Here is a 14,331-nt window from a genome sequence, read left to right on the forward strand (position 1 = left end):
CGATAATTAATTAATTAGCACACACTTATATTTAATTATCATTTAAAAATTAATCAATTTAAAATAATTATAGTAAAACAAAAAACAAAAAGCAATCAAATTTTAATGTTAAACAATTTTAAAATATTTATAAAAATAGAAATGATATTGAAATAATATGAGCTACACTCAACAAGATATACGCATGCGCTTACAACACACAGTCAGTTAGTTTCCTATTAAAAAAGTCCGATTGAATTCTGGTTCAGATGTCTAACTCATTCCGATTGAATACCAATTCAATCCAATAAAACCCGATTGGAAATTTCCGATTAATTCTATTGGATTTAATCGGAATTCAATCGGAATGAATTGGAAAAATAGCGTGGTAATACTTGCATTCGGTTAGATTTGGATTTCTCTGAAACCATGATAAAAATACTAAGGTACGTCAATGCGTATCAAGTATCAAAGATTGACAGAATTAATAGTCAAACTGTTGACTTTGTAAATTGCACGCAAGCTCCAAACATGACCTGTACCTGATGTAACCCAGCTTAATACAAAGTACAGAAAGTTTGAGAAAACCTGGCAGAGAAAAAAATATTTAAATTCGTGTAGATAAATGATATTTGTAGAAATTTTTGATATTAGCATCGTTAATAATTACAACCTCATTGCCACCTGTTGCCTAATTTATAATCCATATAAAGCACATAATGTTGAGAATCCCTGCTTTAATTTTCATTTGACTGTGTCTAGACACACGCTTGTGGTGAAATTCCTAAACTCTAGGCTATGTCGTTAGCTTTTCAGCTGCTTTCGAAGTAAAATTTGAAACCCTCTAAACACTCGCAACCCTTTTCACATCACATCGCACAATTTCAATTAAATAGTTATTAAAAGCACTATTTGCAGTTTTTTTAAAGTGGGGGGTTTAGCCGAAACCAACAAACCTAACTAGGAAGAAAGCAGCTATTAATATTTTGGGAATTAAATTATAAATAGCTTGATGAAGCTGTGCTCAATTCTTGGCCTTCAAAGTTACTGGATAAGCAAAAGTTTTTTGTCAATTGCAGTTAAATTCAATATCCAAACATATAGTTTGGATACCATGGGTCCATATGAAACGAAATACGGGTAAAAATGATCCACACATACAAGCGAATTTATTACAACAGGAAAATAATTCTGGATGAAAAATTATTAAGAGGTCACAGAGAACCTGAGACAAAAAAATGTCCTCAGGGGCAACGTTGTGACTAAAAAAACGTCAATTTTTTAATAAAAAAAAAATATCTCGCTTGTTTGTGCTGGATCCTAAAAGGACTTATTTTTGTAGCGTGTGGTTAGACACATCCTTTGTTTAGAATTCATTACCGAAATTAAATGGGATAGTTCGTTAGATATTTATTAAAAAAAAGGATAATTACAAAACAAATAAAAAACGTCCTCCAATAATTTTTTAATTTTAACAAAATTTTATAATACTTTTAAAGAAAATTTCACTTTAAAAAAAAATGGTACTGATATTTTAAAGAAAATCGTCGAAGATTCGATTATTGAGGTAATGTGTAGTGATCAGTGGCGAATTTAAGAAAAATGCCACTGGAAAAAATTCTTAAATAGCACAAGGGTTCCTAGGGAAATTGAATAACTTGTTGGCTAGCTGTATCACTTAAATTCGCCACTGGTAGCTTTAGATTGTCGAACGAAGCTTGTAACTTAGACAATATGGGATCCAATTATATAAACACAAATTTAAAAAGAAAAACATTCCTCATTATATTTTTAAATTGAGATATAAAATGAAATGAAATGATACTTTAAATAAAATTAAAAAATATTATATTATATTTATATTATATATTATATTATATTATATTAAATTATATTATACATATAGTTAAACAAAATTTTTACTATGTTTGTTACTTGATCTATAATCTATGAAATCTTATTGCTCATTATATCAATTATATTATATTATATTATATAATTAATTATATTAATATTACATTAAATTATGTATTTACATATCATAATTAATTAGATACATTACTTATATCTACTCACTCAAATTAAATAATTCATTCATTTTAAATTTTATTCGAACAATTCACTTCATTTATATTTATTTCGAAACATGTCACAATGTCACATGTCCATCAACAGTTTTGTAAATCAGAATGAAAATTTAATCAATCCTGAAAATTTAATCAATCCTTTTTAAACTGTCAAAAACGGGGGCATTTGATGACGTAATGTCGGTAACATTACACGAAATAACACAAATAATTTGGACAGATATATTCATAGACATTTGATTATAATATAAATATAAATACTTATCTATGTATATATTATACCCAATTGTCTACACTGAACTAATTGATCGTCTATGACTCATACCGATATGACATCACAGCAGGGATTACCCGCGTTTTATTTTTGACTAACGATAATACCCTATTGTTATGAAAATATGCATTGTTGATGAGTTTTGAAATGATATGTAAATGATTTGAATTGATTTAAAAAAAAGAAAAAGAGTAATTAATTTATTGAATTATTGTAGTGATTTAAAAACTAGTCATTAAATTAAATTATAATAATTAGACTCACTTATTGTAATTAATAAAAAAACAAAAGAAACGGGTGACACTTTGTTACTTAAATGTCTCCATCCAATCGAACGAATTCAGTATTTCATTCAATTTCAGTCAATGAGACGAATTTATTTCAGTTATTCAATATTTCTTACTTTCATTAGACATGGACAAAAAAACATCTCCGTCATACATCGAACTATGAATTTGTAAATATTACACACCGAAGCTCCTGTACATAACCGAATCAAGAAAATCGTTTTTATTTCGAAAAATGGAAGAATATTTTGGATATATTAGCCATGTTGAACTGTCATAAATTTTCCCGTAATTTTATTCAAAGCTAAAACAGTTTTCACCTTCTTCGGAGGCAGAGACGAAAAGGAGTATTTTTTTGATATCAAAATCTATGGCAAAAAATTTCTTGATTATATTTCAGATAAAAAAGTTCTTAAATTTAGGTTTTCGTGACTTTAAACGGTCAAAGAATCGAAAAAAAAAAATAAACGAATTCATATTTCCATTTATGACGAGAAAAAATAATATCTACACTAACTTTTTAGAAATACTTTGTCTTTCAAAAATAAAAAATAATTTTAAAATATATAAAAGAATTACTATTTACAATAAAAAAAAATATATTTATTGAATTTATTTAACTTAAAAAATAGCAAAGATGACCAAAAAAAGTATTTACAAATATATTTAAAAAACAATTCAATTGACTAGATAACAGAGAGGGTAACAGAGACACTGTCTTGTTAAAATCGGTGCAAGCGATTGAATAATTACTAAGTGGGGGTGACCACTGGATGGAGTGCAAGTCAAGGTATTTCGTATGAGTACAAGTGAAACACTACTGTAATAATTCTGAAGACTTTGTTTGTTTGAATGCGTTAATTTCTGGAACTCTACCAGTCGAATTCGAAAATCAACTGGGTAGTTGATACCGTCAAAAGTCACTCCCTTAACAGAATTGTGCATACAAATTTCCAATGCAATGATTTTAGAAGCTACAGCGATGAACAAATACTTAAAACATCAAAAAGAGCAGAATTTTCCCCTGGTAATCACACTTTTATCGCCAGTTTCATAATATCTTCTTAGTAAACAATCCCAAAATTCACCTCATTTGAAAGAAAGGGCAGGAAACACAATAATACGTTCATACTTTCAATATTCATAGAATTACAGTAAAACTTCGATTAGTTGATAATTCAAAGAATTACAGTAAAGCCTTGATGAATTAATAAAGTTATACGTTCCTCTCCCAGCTTGAAAAACAAATTTTCGAAAATAGAATGAAAGAATTTGAATCGCTATATTTGAACCGATATCGATAGAGCAATTTTTCTAAGATGTACCCTCTCTCTGAATCTAGTCTTATAAATACGTTTGACCAAAGTTGATAAGTTATGGGTCCAAATTATTTTATGAATAAAGCAGTCGTAAAAAAACCGTTATATTTGATAATTAATAATTAATTAATTAATTTATGAATATTATAAACAATACTTGAAACTTGCCTAAATTAATTAAAAATAAATTAATTAAAATGTTATTTATGAATTTATTAAATTAATATATTAAATTAAATGACTTCTTTATGAATTGTAATTCAAATTATTATTAATTAATATAAATTAATTAGTAAACAAAAATAATAAATTATTTATTTATTTATTCATTTTTTTAATTTGTATATATATATATATCTATATTTTTAGAGCCTTGATTCGAGGCATTCAATAAAATCCATCCCTTCTCCTTAGTTATGCTTCGTTATGAGTCATATGGTAAATCTCACGACTTCCTGGACTAACAGTAAACTGAATCCTCGCCATTTTTGGTTGAGGTGTAGATAATTTGTCTTTTTTTTTAAGAAACAAAAAGATTTGGCCTTGATAAAATAAAATGCTAGCATCATTTTAAATTTCAGAGAGAATTGAAGGGGTAATCACGCGCGGATACAATCGTATCGCAATCGTAATCGTAAAATAAAAGAATAAATTAAAGTGTTCTTAAATATTTCAATATATAATAGGTAATTAAAATTATTTATAGTCTTTAAACCTACGCAACATAATATTTGAGCCATAATTAAATTTGTTCAAATTCGATTTGTTATATTATGTCCAGATATGCTGAGTCATTCAATCGCATCATCATCTTTTACAAAAAGTTTTTTTTAACTTCCCACTAATAGGCCCGATTTTTGAAATCAAAAAAGTGTATTCCACTATTTTAAAAAAAGTACTTCAAAATGTTGATTTTGCTAATAAAAAGCTATCAAAAATCGATACCGCGCATTCGTCGTCGATATCGCGGTCGATTTTTTTTTATAACTACTTATTGTGCTGAGAAGTTATTCGTGTGGGCCTCAGGGATCGCACCAAACCCTATCCACGGCTTGTTGTAGTTATAATCGAGTTACAACAGCCAGGCAAACAAAACAGATTCATTGTACTAAGACAGTTTAATTTCTAGCAGAGCCTTTCTAAAAACTAGACTGCTGTTACTCTTGGGCACAATCATTCTCGGAACAGCATAAGCATTACTTTAATCCAGTTGACAGGCTTCTGGTACGGAACTCTAAAAACCATGAAATCAAATATAAAAAAATGGACTGCGTCGCTGGAAATAAAACGCCTCCAGCTTCGAGTACACACGGTACCGGGTACAGTGTACAGTGTGCAGTATTAGATCGAGTGTACAGTATTAGATTTTCTTTTGATAAAATTTCATAAGACTATTAAATGGAATTAAAAATTTGGCGTCAGTTAACTGGTCTGGCTGGCTATTGTTTAGTTTTATCCATTATTTCAACTATTATTCATAAATATGACATTTAAAACAATTGTTTTTGTATTAATTTTAAATAATTGTGAGTTTCAATTTTAAATATTTAATTATCTTTATCAATTGTATTCAATTAATTTTGAAGGGTGTGCTCCCTTCGAATTCGATTCGTTCATCAAACACTTTCATCTCAGACTTCTGTAAGTGAATTCTTTATCGTTCTAGTTTCCATTATCCAAACATTTCATGGCGAAACAAATGATATTGTATATCCAGAAGATTCTGGATTTTTTCCACATGATTTCGTTCGACGAACTTACGAACATGGAAAAGCCGTTTTAAAGCATGCGCTTTTATTGGATTTGGATTATACGGATACGGATGAAGTCAAATTTTATTTACTTACTAGGTAATTCATTTTATATTTTTACTTATATTAAACCAGTGACGGATTTTAGGAGAGGCAAACGAGCAGTTGTTCATTCAAAGTTAACTGTCAAAATAAGGCAAGAGAAAAGGAGACCTCTATATAATATGGCACGAACTATTTACATTTTTGAACGACCAATATTATTCAACTTTAGGATAGTAATGTAAAGTTTTCAACTTCTGTTTAAGGTTAAATGAGAAAAAAACACAAAGATTAATTGCTAACAATCTCACTTCAATCGACCAATCAAATTTTATGAAAAATGGATCGACAGTATTTATAATTCATGGCTGGAACGATAATACGGAACACGATATATTCACGTACATGAGTAATGGTAGGTAATGGTATTACTTAATAATTCCATACACCCATCAAATTGGGAATAGCTCCAATTTGATAACCAATAACCAATTTTTTCTACGGTTACTAAAATGAACTCATGAGTGCAAAGAAACTGTGAGTTTTGACTGTAATAATTTTGATAAATTTTAGAATTATTGCAAGCAGAAAATCTAAATATTATACTAGTCGATTGGAGACATCAATCCGCACAATTATATCCAGTAGCGGCTCAAAGTGTTCAGCAAATGTCGGCATTAGTTAAACGTTTCATCGATTTTTTGCTACGCGAGAATTACTTGCAATACAAGGATATTCATTTAATTGGCCATAGTTTAGGAGCTCAAATTTCTGGTATAGTTGGTCATCGATTTAAAGGTCAAATATTTAGAATTACAGGTATGTACTCGTATACTTTTCGATAATTTGAGAAATAACTCAATTTTGCTACGAAAATATGAGAAAATATGTGGGCGAGTAACTTCTAGTTATTGATATGCTATAATTTAATAAAGGTTTAGATCCAGCAGGACCATTGTTTGAATTTTGGGATCCCAATCCCGATGTACACAATTTAGACCAAGGAGATGCCCGTTTTGTGGATATTATTCATACATCATGTGATGACTTTGGTATTACGAATCCAATGGGTCATGTGGATTTTTATCCAAATGAAGGTACAACTCCACAGGCAGGATGTGATTCCCTTATAGCAATGGGTATGTATTTTTTTACAGAGTGTTTGTTTAGAAAGGTTAGACATATTTATCTATTCGTACAATCTAGTTTACTTCATAGTAAGGTTAAGATTAGCTACATACAGTTAGTCAATATTATTGAATCAATATCGATATTGAACAACATCAATATGCTGATTGTTTGACCTAGTCTGAAAGATATTAATGTTCTTTTTGTTAGTTTCATGCAGCCATGTAAGGGCAGTACAATATTATACGGAATCAGTAAATACCAAAGTAGGATTTTGGTCAACCCCATGCAGTGGATGGATGCCGTTTGTAATGGACGAGTGCAAAAATAAGACACGAGTTTTAATGGGACATTGGACACCAATCACGTATGCACATGTTTATAACCAAAAATCCTAAAAACAAACCTTCCCACCAAGAAGTTCAAAAGGAACGCTAAACAAAAAGCATTTGTTAAGTCGATTTTTATTTCCCAATTTTCCTAATTTTTTGTACTAAAATTGTTTTTAAATACTCCTAGATGAATCACTTGAATTTTACCAAATTTTTAATGAAGGTGGGTTTTTGAACGAAGTACTGCGGTTTGTATTAATGTAGATATTATTTGTTCCAGCACACGTGGCAGTTACTATTTAAAAACAAAATCAAAAGCCCCATATGCTCTTGGATAACATAAACATTGATCAAACTTTAAAACTTGAAGAAGGGAAGCAGAAAAATATGTATCTATTATATTTGTTATATTTTATTAGGTATTGAAGTTAATAAATACAAGTGAAGATAAAAAATAACTGACTTTTTTGTCTAAATACCCTGCATATGCTTGAGTTTTAATTTTTTTGAACTATTTATTGTACTTGTACAGATCTGCAACATGTATATTTAGTGGTATCATTTCTTAAATGACTTAGACTGCCAATATTTTGCTATTTTTATTCAGAGTATTTATTTTTATTTTGCTACAAAACATGCTCATCATAAAAAAACTATATGTGTCGAACAAATAAACAAAATTTTCTTAAATACTATTTCAAAAGAAAAATGAAATTATGATGCTATATGAAAAAAAATCCTCAGCATAAAATCGTAAAAAGGTAAACATTGTTTAAACTAAACTGATCACGTAACCTAATTTGACGCTCAAACTCAACGTCAAACGTCATTATGTAACTAAACCTTAACAGAGTAAAAAATTTTACAATAAACTAATTGAAATCATACGCTGATTTTGATAAATAATCTTACCTGAATAATTTTTCTTTAACTTTTCATAAAAATATTCTGCAATAAAATGTTTAAAAATGTCAAATTAGATATATTACAAGTACAAGCAATGCTCCGCCATTTTAATATAACAGGCAGCAGTTTTGTTCCAAAGAACAAACCTAATACAATCAAATGAACTTCATTTTGTGTATAGTTATCATGGACTACAAACACTGGACTACTGGACTAACTAGCATGTTTGCGGCTCCAGGATATGTAATGGTTGATAATTGTTCATTTTTTTTAGCAAGACACAACTCAACAAATTTATACAATGCAGTCAATATTAGTTTGAATAAGTTACAAAGAATTACTAAGTAATAAAGGGATAATTTGGTAGCTAAAATTGTAAAATAATGCTTGTCTGAGGTTATATGAAAAAACCCTAATGTCAGAGGACAAACTGTGATACGAAAAAATCGAATTCGGACGCTATATCGAGATCGTTTTTTGTATTCTAACATGTTTTCTAACAGGCCTTTATTTAATTTTGTTAAAAGGAATGGAAGAATTAATAATTTTGAAAGAAAACTGCTCCAGCTATATAAATGTGCTATCGGATAAAGTATGTGATAAATACACGCATTTCTAAAGATTTTCAAAAACCAACTTTTCTGTCCGTGCAGTGATAGTTCTTCATCTGAAGTGATGACCAAAATTGAATCACCACATCAATTGTACAGTCCCTTTGAGATAGTTATAATCGGAGCGGTTTTTAACGTAGTCCTATTTTTATAGGTTGATGGTTGGTTGATGACTACCAAGTATATTTTGTGTATCTATAGTCTATAGAAATAAATAAGATAGTGAGTAGTAGACTGTGGATGATGGCTGTACAAGAATAAGTGAAAAACAAAAGAGAGTTTTAGTAACCAAGAGACACATGTAATACAAACGAATAAATTTTCATCAGTTTTCCATTCGAAATACGTAAGTAAACATCGAAGTTGATAATTTGTGTTAAAAATTTTTCTATTGTAAAATTCAATAAAAAAATGAATGACAAAAAGAATTAAAATAGTAAATCTTCAATAGATACGTCGCAGGGAAAGAAAAATACCAAGAAAATACCGGAACATACATTAAATAGAACCTATACAATACTAGAAGATTGCAGTCCAGGAACATCGAAGGACAAGATCGACTCAACTCCACCAGTCTTATAGGGTAACGTCATCGACTTATTAACTCCAGGAACATCGAAGGACAAGAACGACTCAACTCCACCAGACTTAGAAGGTAACCTCATCGACTTATTAGCCTCATTGACAATGTCTGAGGTAGACGACAAAAAAAAATCTGATCCATCGGATTCGTTACCAATATCGACTGCAGAAGAAGAGTTAGCCGAAGTACTGGAAAGCGCCAACGCACTTGTTGAAACCATTTCAAAACGGGACGATGTGGATCCAAACGTAAGTTTATTCATTTCTGTATTCTGTTTTTGAATCAAGTGATCAAGTGATAGTGTTTAAAATTATCAATTTTTCTTGAATTAACGAAATTTACAAATTTTTAATTGTCAATAAAAATGATTTTTCGTGTCTAAAAATGAATAAATGGAAATGAAAAGTTAATTAAAATATGTTATTAATCGTGTAAAATTAATATTTCAAAGTTTGGGGTTATGGTGTTTGTTTTTAAAGCACCTTGAATCTACATTGTGTACTGTGTGTACAAAGAATCCATCTTCAGATTTTCTGACCCACGGGTTGGCCATGCTTCTTATGTCCGCCTGTTAACAAAATACACGATAACTAAAAAAGGAAAAGAAAAATCTGTTTTTTTTTTTTTATGATTTTTATTTTTTTTTGTAATTTACAGACAGCAATTATGGCACGCCAATTACTTAGTAGTGTGATGGAATTAAAAGATTTACCCTCCACCAATACTAGAGCAGATGAAAATTTGGTTCAGCAAGCAATTGCGGCCAAAACTAACGAGGAAAAACTCAAGTAAGTTCATTTTCATTTATTTATTTATGATGTAAACGTTATAAGTTATTGCTGAAAACCTGGAAATTTCTAAAATTCTAGACGTTTCAAGATGTGCTTGCTCGCAAACGGAACTCCTGGATGCGTAATGAGTACTATTTCCGCTTGTGCCTTGTCCCTACAATTCCCTGGAATATCCTGGTATACCGGTATTCAATATCAGGTTTACATTCATTTGTTCCGCTGGCTCATTTAAGGACGTTTGGCAATCCTGTGTTACCTTAGATACGCTTCCCTAAAAATCTAGAAAATAATTTTATATTAAAGTACAGTGTGTAACAGAATGATTATGTTATATTTCAGTGTTGTTATTTCTGAGTATGAAAAAACGATTGCAAAACTAATTCGGGATAATGCGTGTATTGTAAAGGAACGTGACACGTTTCAAGTTCATCTGGCCAATGTCGAAGCTGCATTTTCGGACGTACACCAGTAAGTAATAACTATTATTTCAAACAAACCAAACTGGGGAGGGGTAGAGATTGAATCTTTCTCTGAAGTTAGTTGAGCTCTTGGATAAGTTTGCTATGATGATATAACTGAAGTTTGAATAGGTTCGACTCCTAGGCCTCCTACCCAAAGACGTTTCGTCTTCGGAAGAGATCATTTTCAAGGAGGGCACGGAGGACTCGTTAGTTTAGGTTCTAGACACCCACTTACGATATTCCTCCTTTGGTTTATTATTGATTTACTATCTTTCAACTCCAGTGAATCGTAATTGATGACTCGTAAATCGATAAATTCTTTCAATAATTAAAAATTGTGATGTCGAATTTCGATTGGACAAGGTCGTAAGTTAAAAAAAGAACAAGAGAAGGTAATAAAATAAATTGTATCTGTTTTTAGGAAGTATGAACGGTGTAAAGGGGTAATCGAAGGATTTAGCAACAACGAAAAAATATTAAAAGACACAATAAAGGTGAACGAGGATTCAATATTAAAATTAAATAACAAATATGAGGCTTTGAAATCGCATGCGAAGGGTCAACTTGATAAGTAAGTTATCTTTATCTTTATCTTTATCTTATCTATTTAATTCACTTCATTATACCTTGCATATATGTAATATATATTAAGGTATACTAAGTTTAGTCCCAAGTTTGTAACTAGAGCTTAAAAATATTAATGCTACCAACAAAATTTTGGTATAGGTGTTTATAAAATCACCTAATTAGTCCATTTCCGGTTGTCTTGTCAAAAACGAAATGAGATATCAAGTTGAAATTTATAGCGTACTAGGACGTAAAAAATTGGGAACGTTTCATTTGAAACATTTTGTCGTGAACGTCACTGTTTAACCATGGGGGCGCAAATTAGAATAAAACTTTGGTGTCCATTTTCTCCAAAACTATAAAAGATAGAGAATTGAAAATTTGCACGGAGCTTCAACTAGTGGTCTTTTGATTGAAATATTCTTGAAATACTAAATATTCTAAAAAACAAAATAAATTTAAATAGAGCCCATAATTGTGTTGGTTTTTTACAATTTTCTTATTTATAAAAAACTAAAGCAAGTACTTTCTATACATGATGATGTTTAAACAATTAACTCAGTCAACTGTTTTCTATTTAAGGGCCAACGCTGAATTAATTGAGATGAAGAAGAACTATGAAGATGAAATAATACGGTTAGAGGCAACCATTAAAAAATTAGAATTAAAGAATAGCTCGTTACAATCAGCTGTGGATCAGCGAGTCAAGGAATGCGAGGAATTATCTAGCATTTGTGATGAACTTATTGCGAAAGTTGGACGTAAAAATTAACTTGATTTATTTACAATTTAGTAATTCAATTCCAAATTCGCAGTTAAACGTCAGAAACGTCAAACCAGTGTCAAACTTACTCAAAAACTTTTCAATTTTAATGTGTAATGTGTAAACGTTACGACGAAGTGCAATCGTGCAGATTCCAGAACCAGAAGAGTAAGTCTGACGGCACGGCACGACACATAACTATAAAACTATAAAACCCTCCTCATTCCCCAATCAACAAATCGGGATCGATTTTCAATTTGTTTTCAAACATAGTGATACAATTTACTTATTCTGTTCTGTTCTGTGTAACTGTAATTACTTCCATTTCCATCAACGCATTGCATTCTGTTCGAATCGAATCGAATCGAATAGAATTCGATCGCTATATTTCTTTTGTACAGGGTGCAACTTAAATAAGAGCTCCTTCTTTATTTTTCGTTTAATGTTGGATGTTTAACTCGTTTCCAAGATAGAGTGATAACAATAATGAAACATAAGAGTGGTACCGCAAATGGGTCCTTAGCACCTGTTACTCAAACACGAGACGTTTCCTGGTAAGAGATCCTATTTAAAGCAGATGAAGCTCATAGCTTCTCCGTCGGGATTTCTCCCAAGATTAATACATTTAAAGTTTCGGACCCAAACATTCTCAAATAACATATATAGAGGTATCGTTCTCCCCTACAAGTAAGATCATCAGAGACCTCCACCCTTCTGTGCTCTAGACCAAAACTGAGTAATTAAAAGTGGGAGAATCGGATCCTATCAGGGGATATGATTGATTAAGAATTAATCAGAGAATGTTGGAAATGAGGATGTTTTTGAGTTAAAACGTAACGTAACGTTATTGTAAGTTTTGTCAGTTTGATTAAGATCGAGAAGTGTGTATTTTTAAGTTACACCCTGTAGATAATAATTAGTATTAAATTTTTCCATTAATATATCAAAATGTCCATTTTATAAAAAAGAAAAACTAGTCTGTACTTTATTCACTTCATTTCCACTTAATGGAAATTATCAAAAATTTTTCGAAATTTAGAATGGCAATCGATTTTGAAATATGTATTTAAAAGTATTAGGAAACATTCTGAGACACTAAAACTTCGAGGTGGATTCGATCCACGAACACATTTTTCAGGATACATTTGTCCTAAAATATAAATTCTGAAAACCACTTCGACTCTTCGACGATGTAATCACGAAATGTCAGTGTTTGAGTCCAGTTTTTCTCAAATTTTAGAAACAGTCGAGGGAATTTTTGCTATAACCTTAAAAAAATTTGGTTCTATTAATTGACCTTCTCTTGTCGAATATTTCCTAAAACAAACATTATTGCGATGGCCATTCTAGAAAATAATTTTGAAAAATGTTTGTAACATATGCAAAACTAAAATATACCCCCCCCCCCCCCCCTAGATATATTTTCACAATCACTAAAAAAATAGCACACTAAAAAAGAAAATAGTGAACTTGTTCTTGTTTACAGTATAGAAAGTATTTTAGAGTGTTCGCAGTCGTAAGTGAGACCCCCTATCCAAGGGATCCAAGCCCCTGTCAAAAAAAACTTCAAAAATTTCAAAGTTAAAAAGTTGATCGTGTCTCGGCGAAATCGAATTTTTTTTATAGACCAATTTCTTTTAAAGCTTGTCGCCTTTTGTTTTTGAAAAGAGGGCATGCCATGTTGGTTTGTCCCAAGTTCTAGGGGGTCTCATTCTCACTTAATAAACGCTAAACCGCTTTCTATAATTTTATTTAAAATTTTTATAAATGTGTTATTGAGATGTAAATTTATTGGCTGATCGATATTCTTCAGGATCTTGGCAACTTTGATTCATGTTCTTTGATTAATCGTCTAAAATGAACCTTGATACAATTTTTTTATTTTTTGGAGTAAAAGGTGTTTTTTTAAGTTGAGATGTACTTGAAACTCGAAAAATAAGTTTTATCGCGACAAGATGTGTGTCTTTCTTTTTTAGTTTGATGGATTTTGTTCGATTAAACTTGTTTTTCGAGTTGCACGTATATTTCAAGTTAAATGAAACAACCTGTATATTGAGTTTTATATAATTCCGTTCAGTTCGTTCCTTTCCAGATCCATTTTGAATATCGATCAGTCGATACAAATTTGAATATTAAGGTATTTCGTTTCGTACCCATAATCCATCGTATTAATATTAAAAACGGTTTTTCATAATTTATTGACGATGTGATATCTGAAAATTTAAAGTTTTATTTTACGTTATTTGTTTTGTCAATCAATTTTTGTTCTTTTTCTTTGTAAATAAATAAGAAATTTTCTTGTTTTTCGTTAAAAACTGTATACGATTAAAAAAAACGGTTTTTTTTTTGTATTGATCACACAATTGAGTAGTGTTTTTGTTTTTCGATATCGATAATCGATAGTCGATACATTGCAACTTGCATTCCAAGTATATTTTTTATTTATTGGC

General features: G+C 30.3%; 2 protein-coding genes across 4 annotated transcripts; both read left to right on the forward strand.

The window, feature by feature from the left end:
* The first annotated feature begins 411 nt into the window (after positions 1-411).
* Positions 412-14,079, forward strand: LOC123302137 (transforming acidic coiled-coil-containing protein 1-like). 3 transcript variants are annotated; one of them, XM_044884943.1, is made up of 6 exons: positions 412-425; positions 9,185-9,547; positions 9,957-10,087; positions 10,430-10,558; positions 10,973-11,122; positions 11,701-14,079. In XM_044884943.1, exons 2-6 carry the CDS (start codon positions 9,404-9,406, stop codon positions 11,888-11,890), a joined length of 744 nt encoding a protein of 247 aa, XP_044740878.1. In that variant the 5' UTR covers positions 412-425; positions 9,185-9,403; the 3' UTR covers positions 11,891-14,079. The 3 variants fall into 3 exon arrangements, with proteins under 3 accessions (XP_044740878.1, XP_044740876.1, XP_044740877.1); XM_044884941.1 differs by lacking the exon at positions 412-425 and adding an exon at positions 8,929-9,062 and having other exon boundaries at positions 9,168-9,547; XM_044884942.1 differs by lacking the exon at positions 412-425 and adding an exon at positions 8,945-9,062 and having other exon boundaries at positions 9,154-9,547.
* Positions 5,368-7,577, forward strand: LOC123302136 (pancreatic lipase-related protein 2-like). Its single transcript, XM_044884940.1, has 7 exons — positions 5,368-5,472; positions 5,613-5,796; positions 6,006-6,154; positions 6,313-6,558; positions 6,675-6,878; positions 7,078-7,234; positions 7,480-7,577. The coding sequence occupies exons 1-7, from the start codon at positions 5,430-5,432 to the stop codon at positions 7,535-7,537; spliced, it is 1,041 nt and encodes a 346-aa protein (XP_044740875.1). The 5' UTR covers positions 5,368-5,429; the 3' UTR covers positions 7,538-7,577.
* Positions 14,080-14,331: the final 252 nt, after the last annotated feature.

The sequence above is a fragment of the Chrysoperla carnea genome, chromosome X, assembly GCF_905475395.1.
Source record: "Chrysoperla carnea chromosome X, inChrCarn1.1, whole genome shotgun sequence".
Taxonomy (NCBI): Eukaryota; Metazoa; Arthropoda; class Insecta; order Neuroptera; family Chrysopidae; genus Chrysoperla; species Chrysoperla carnea.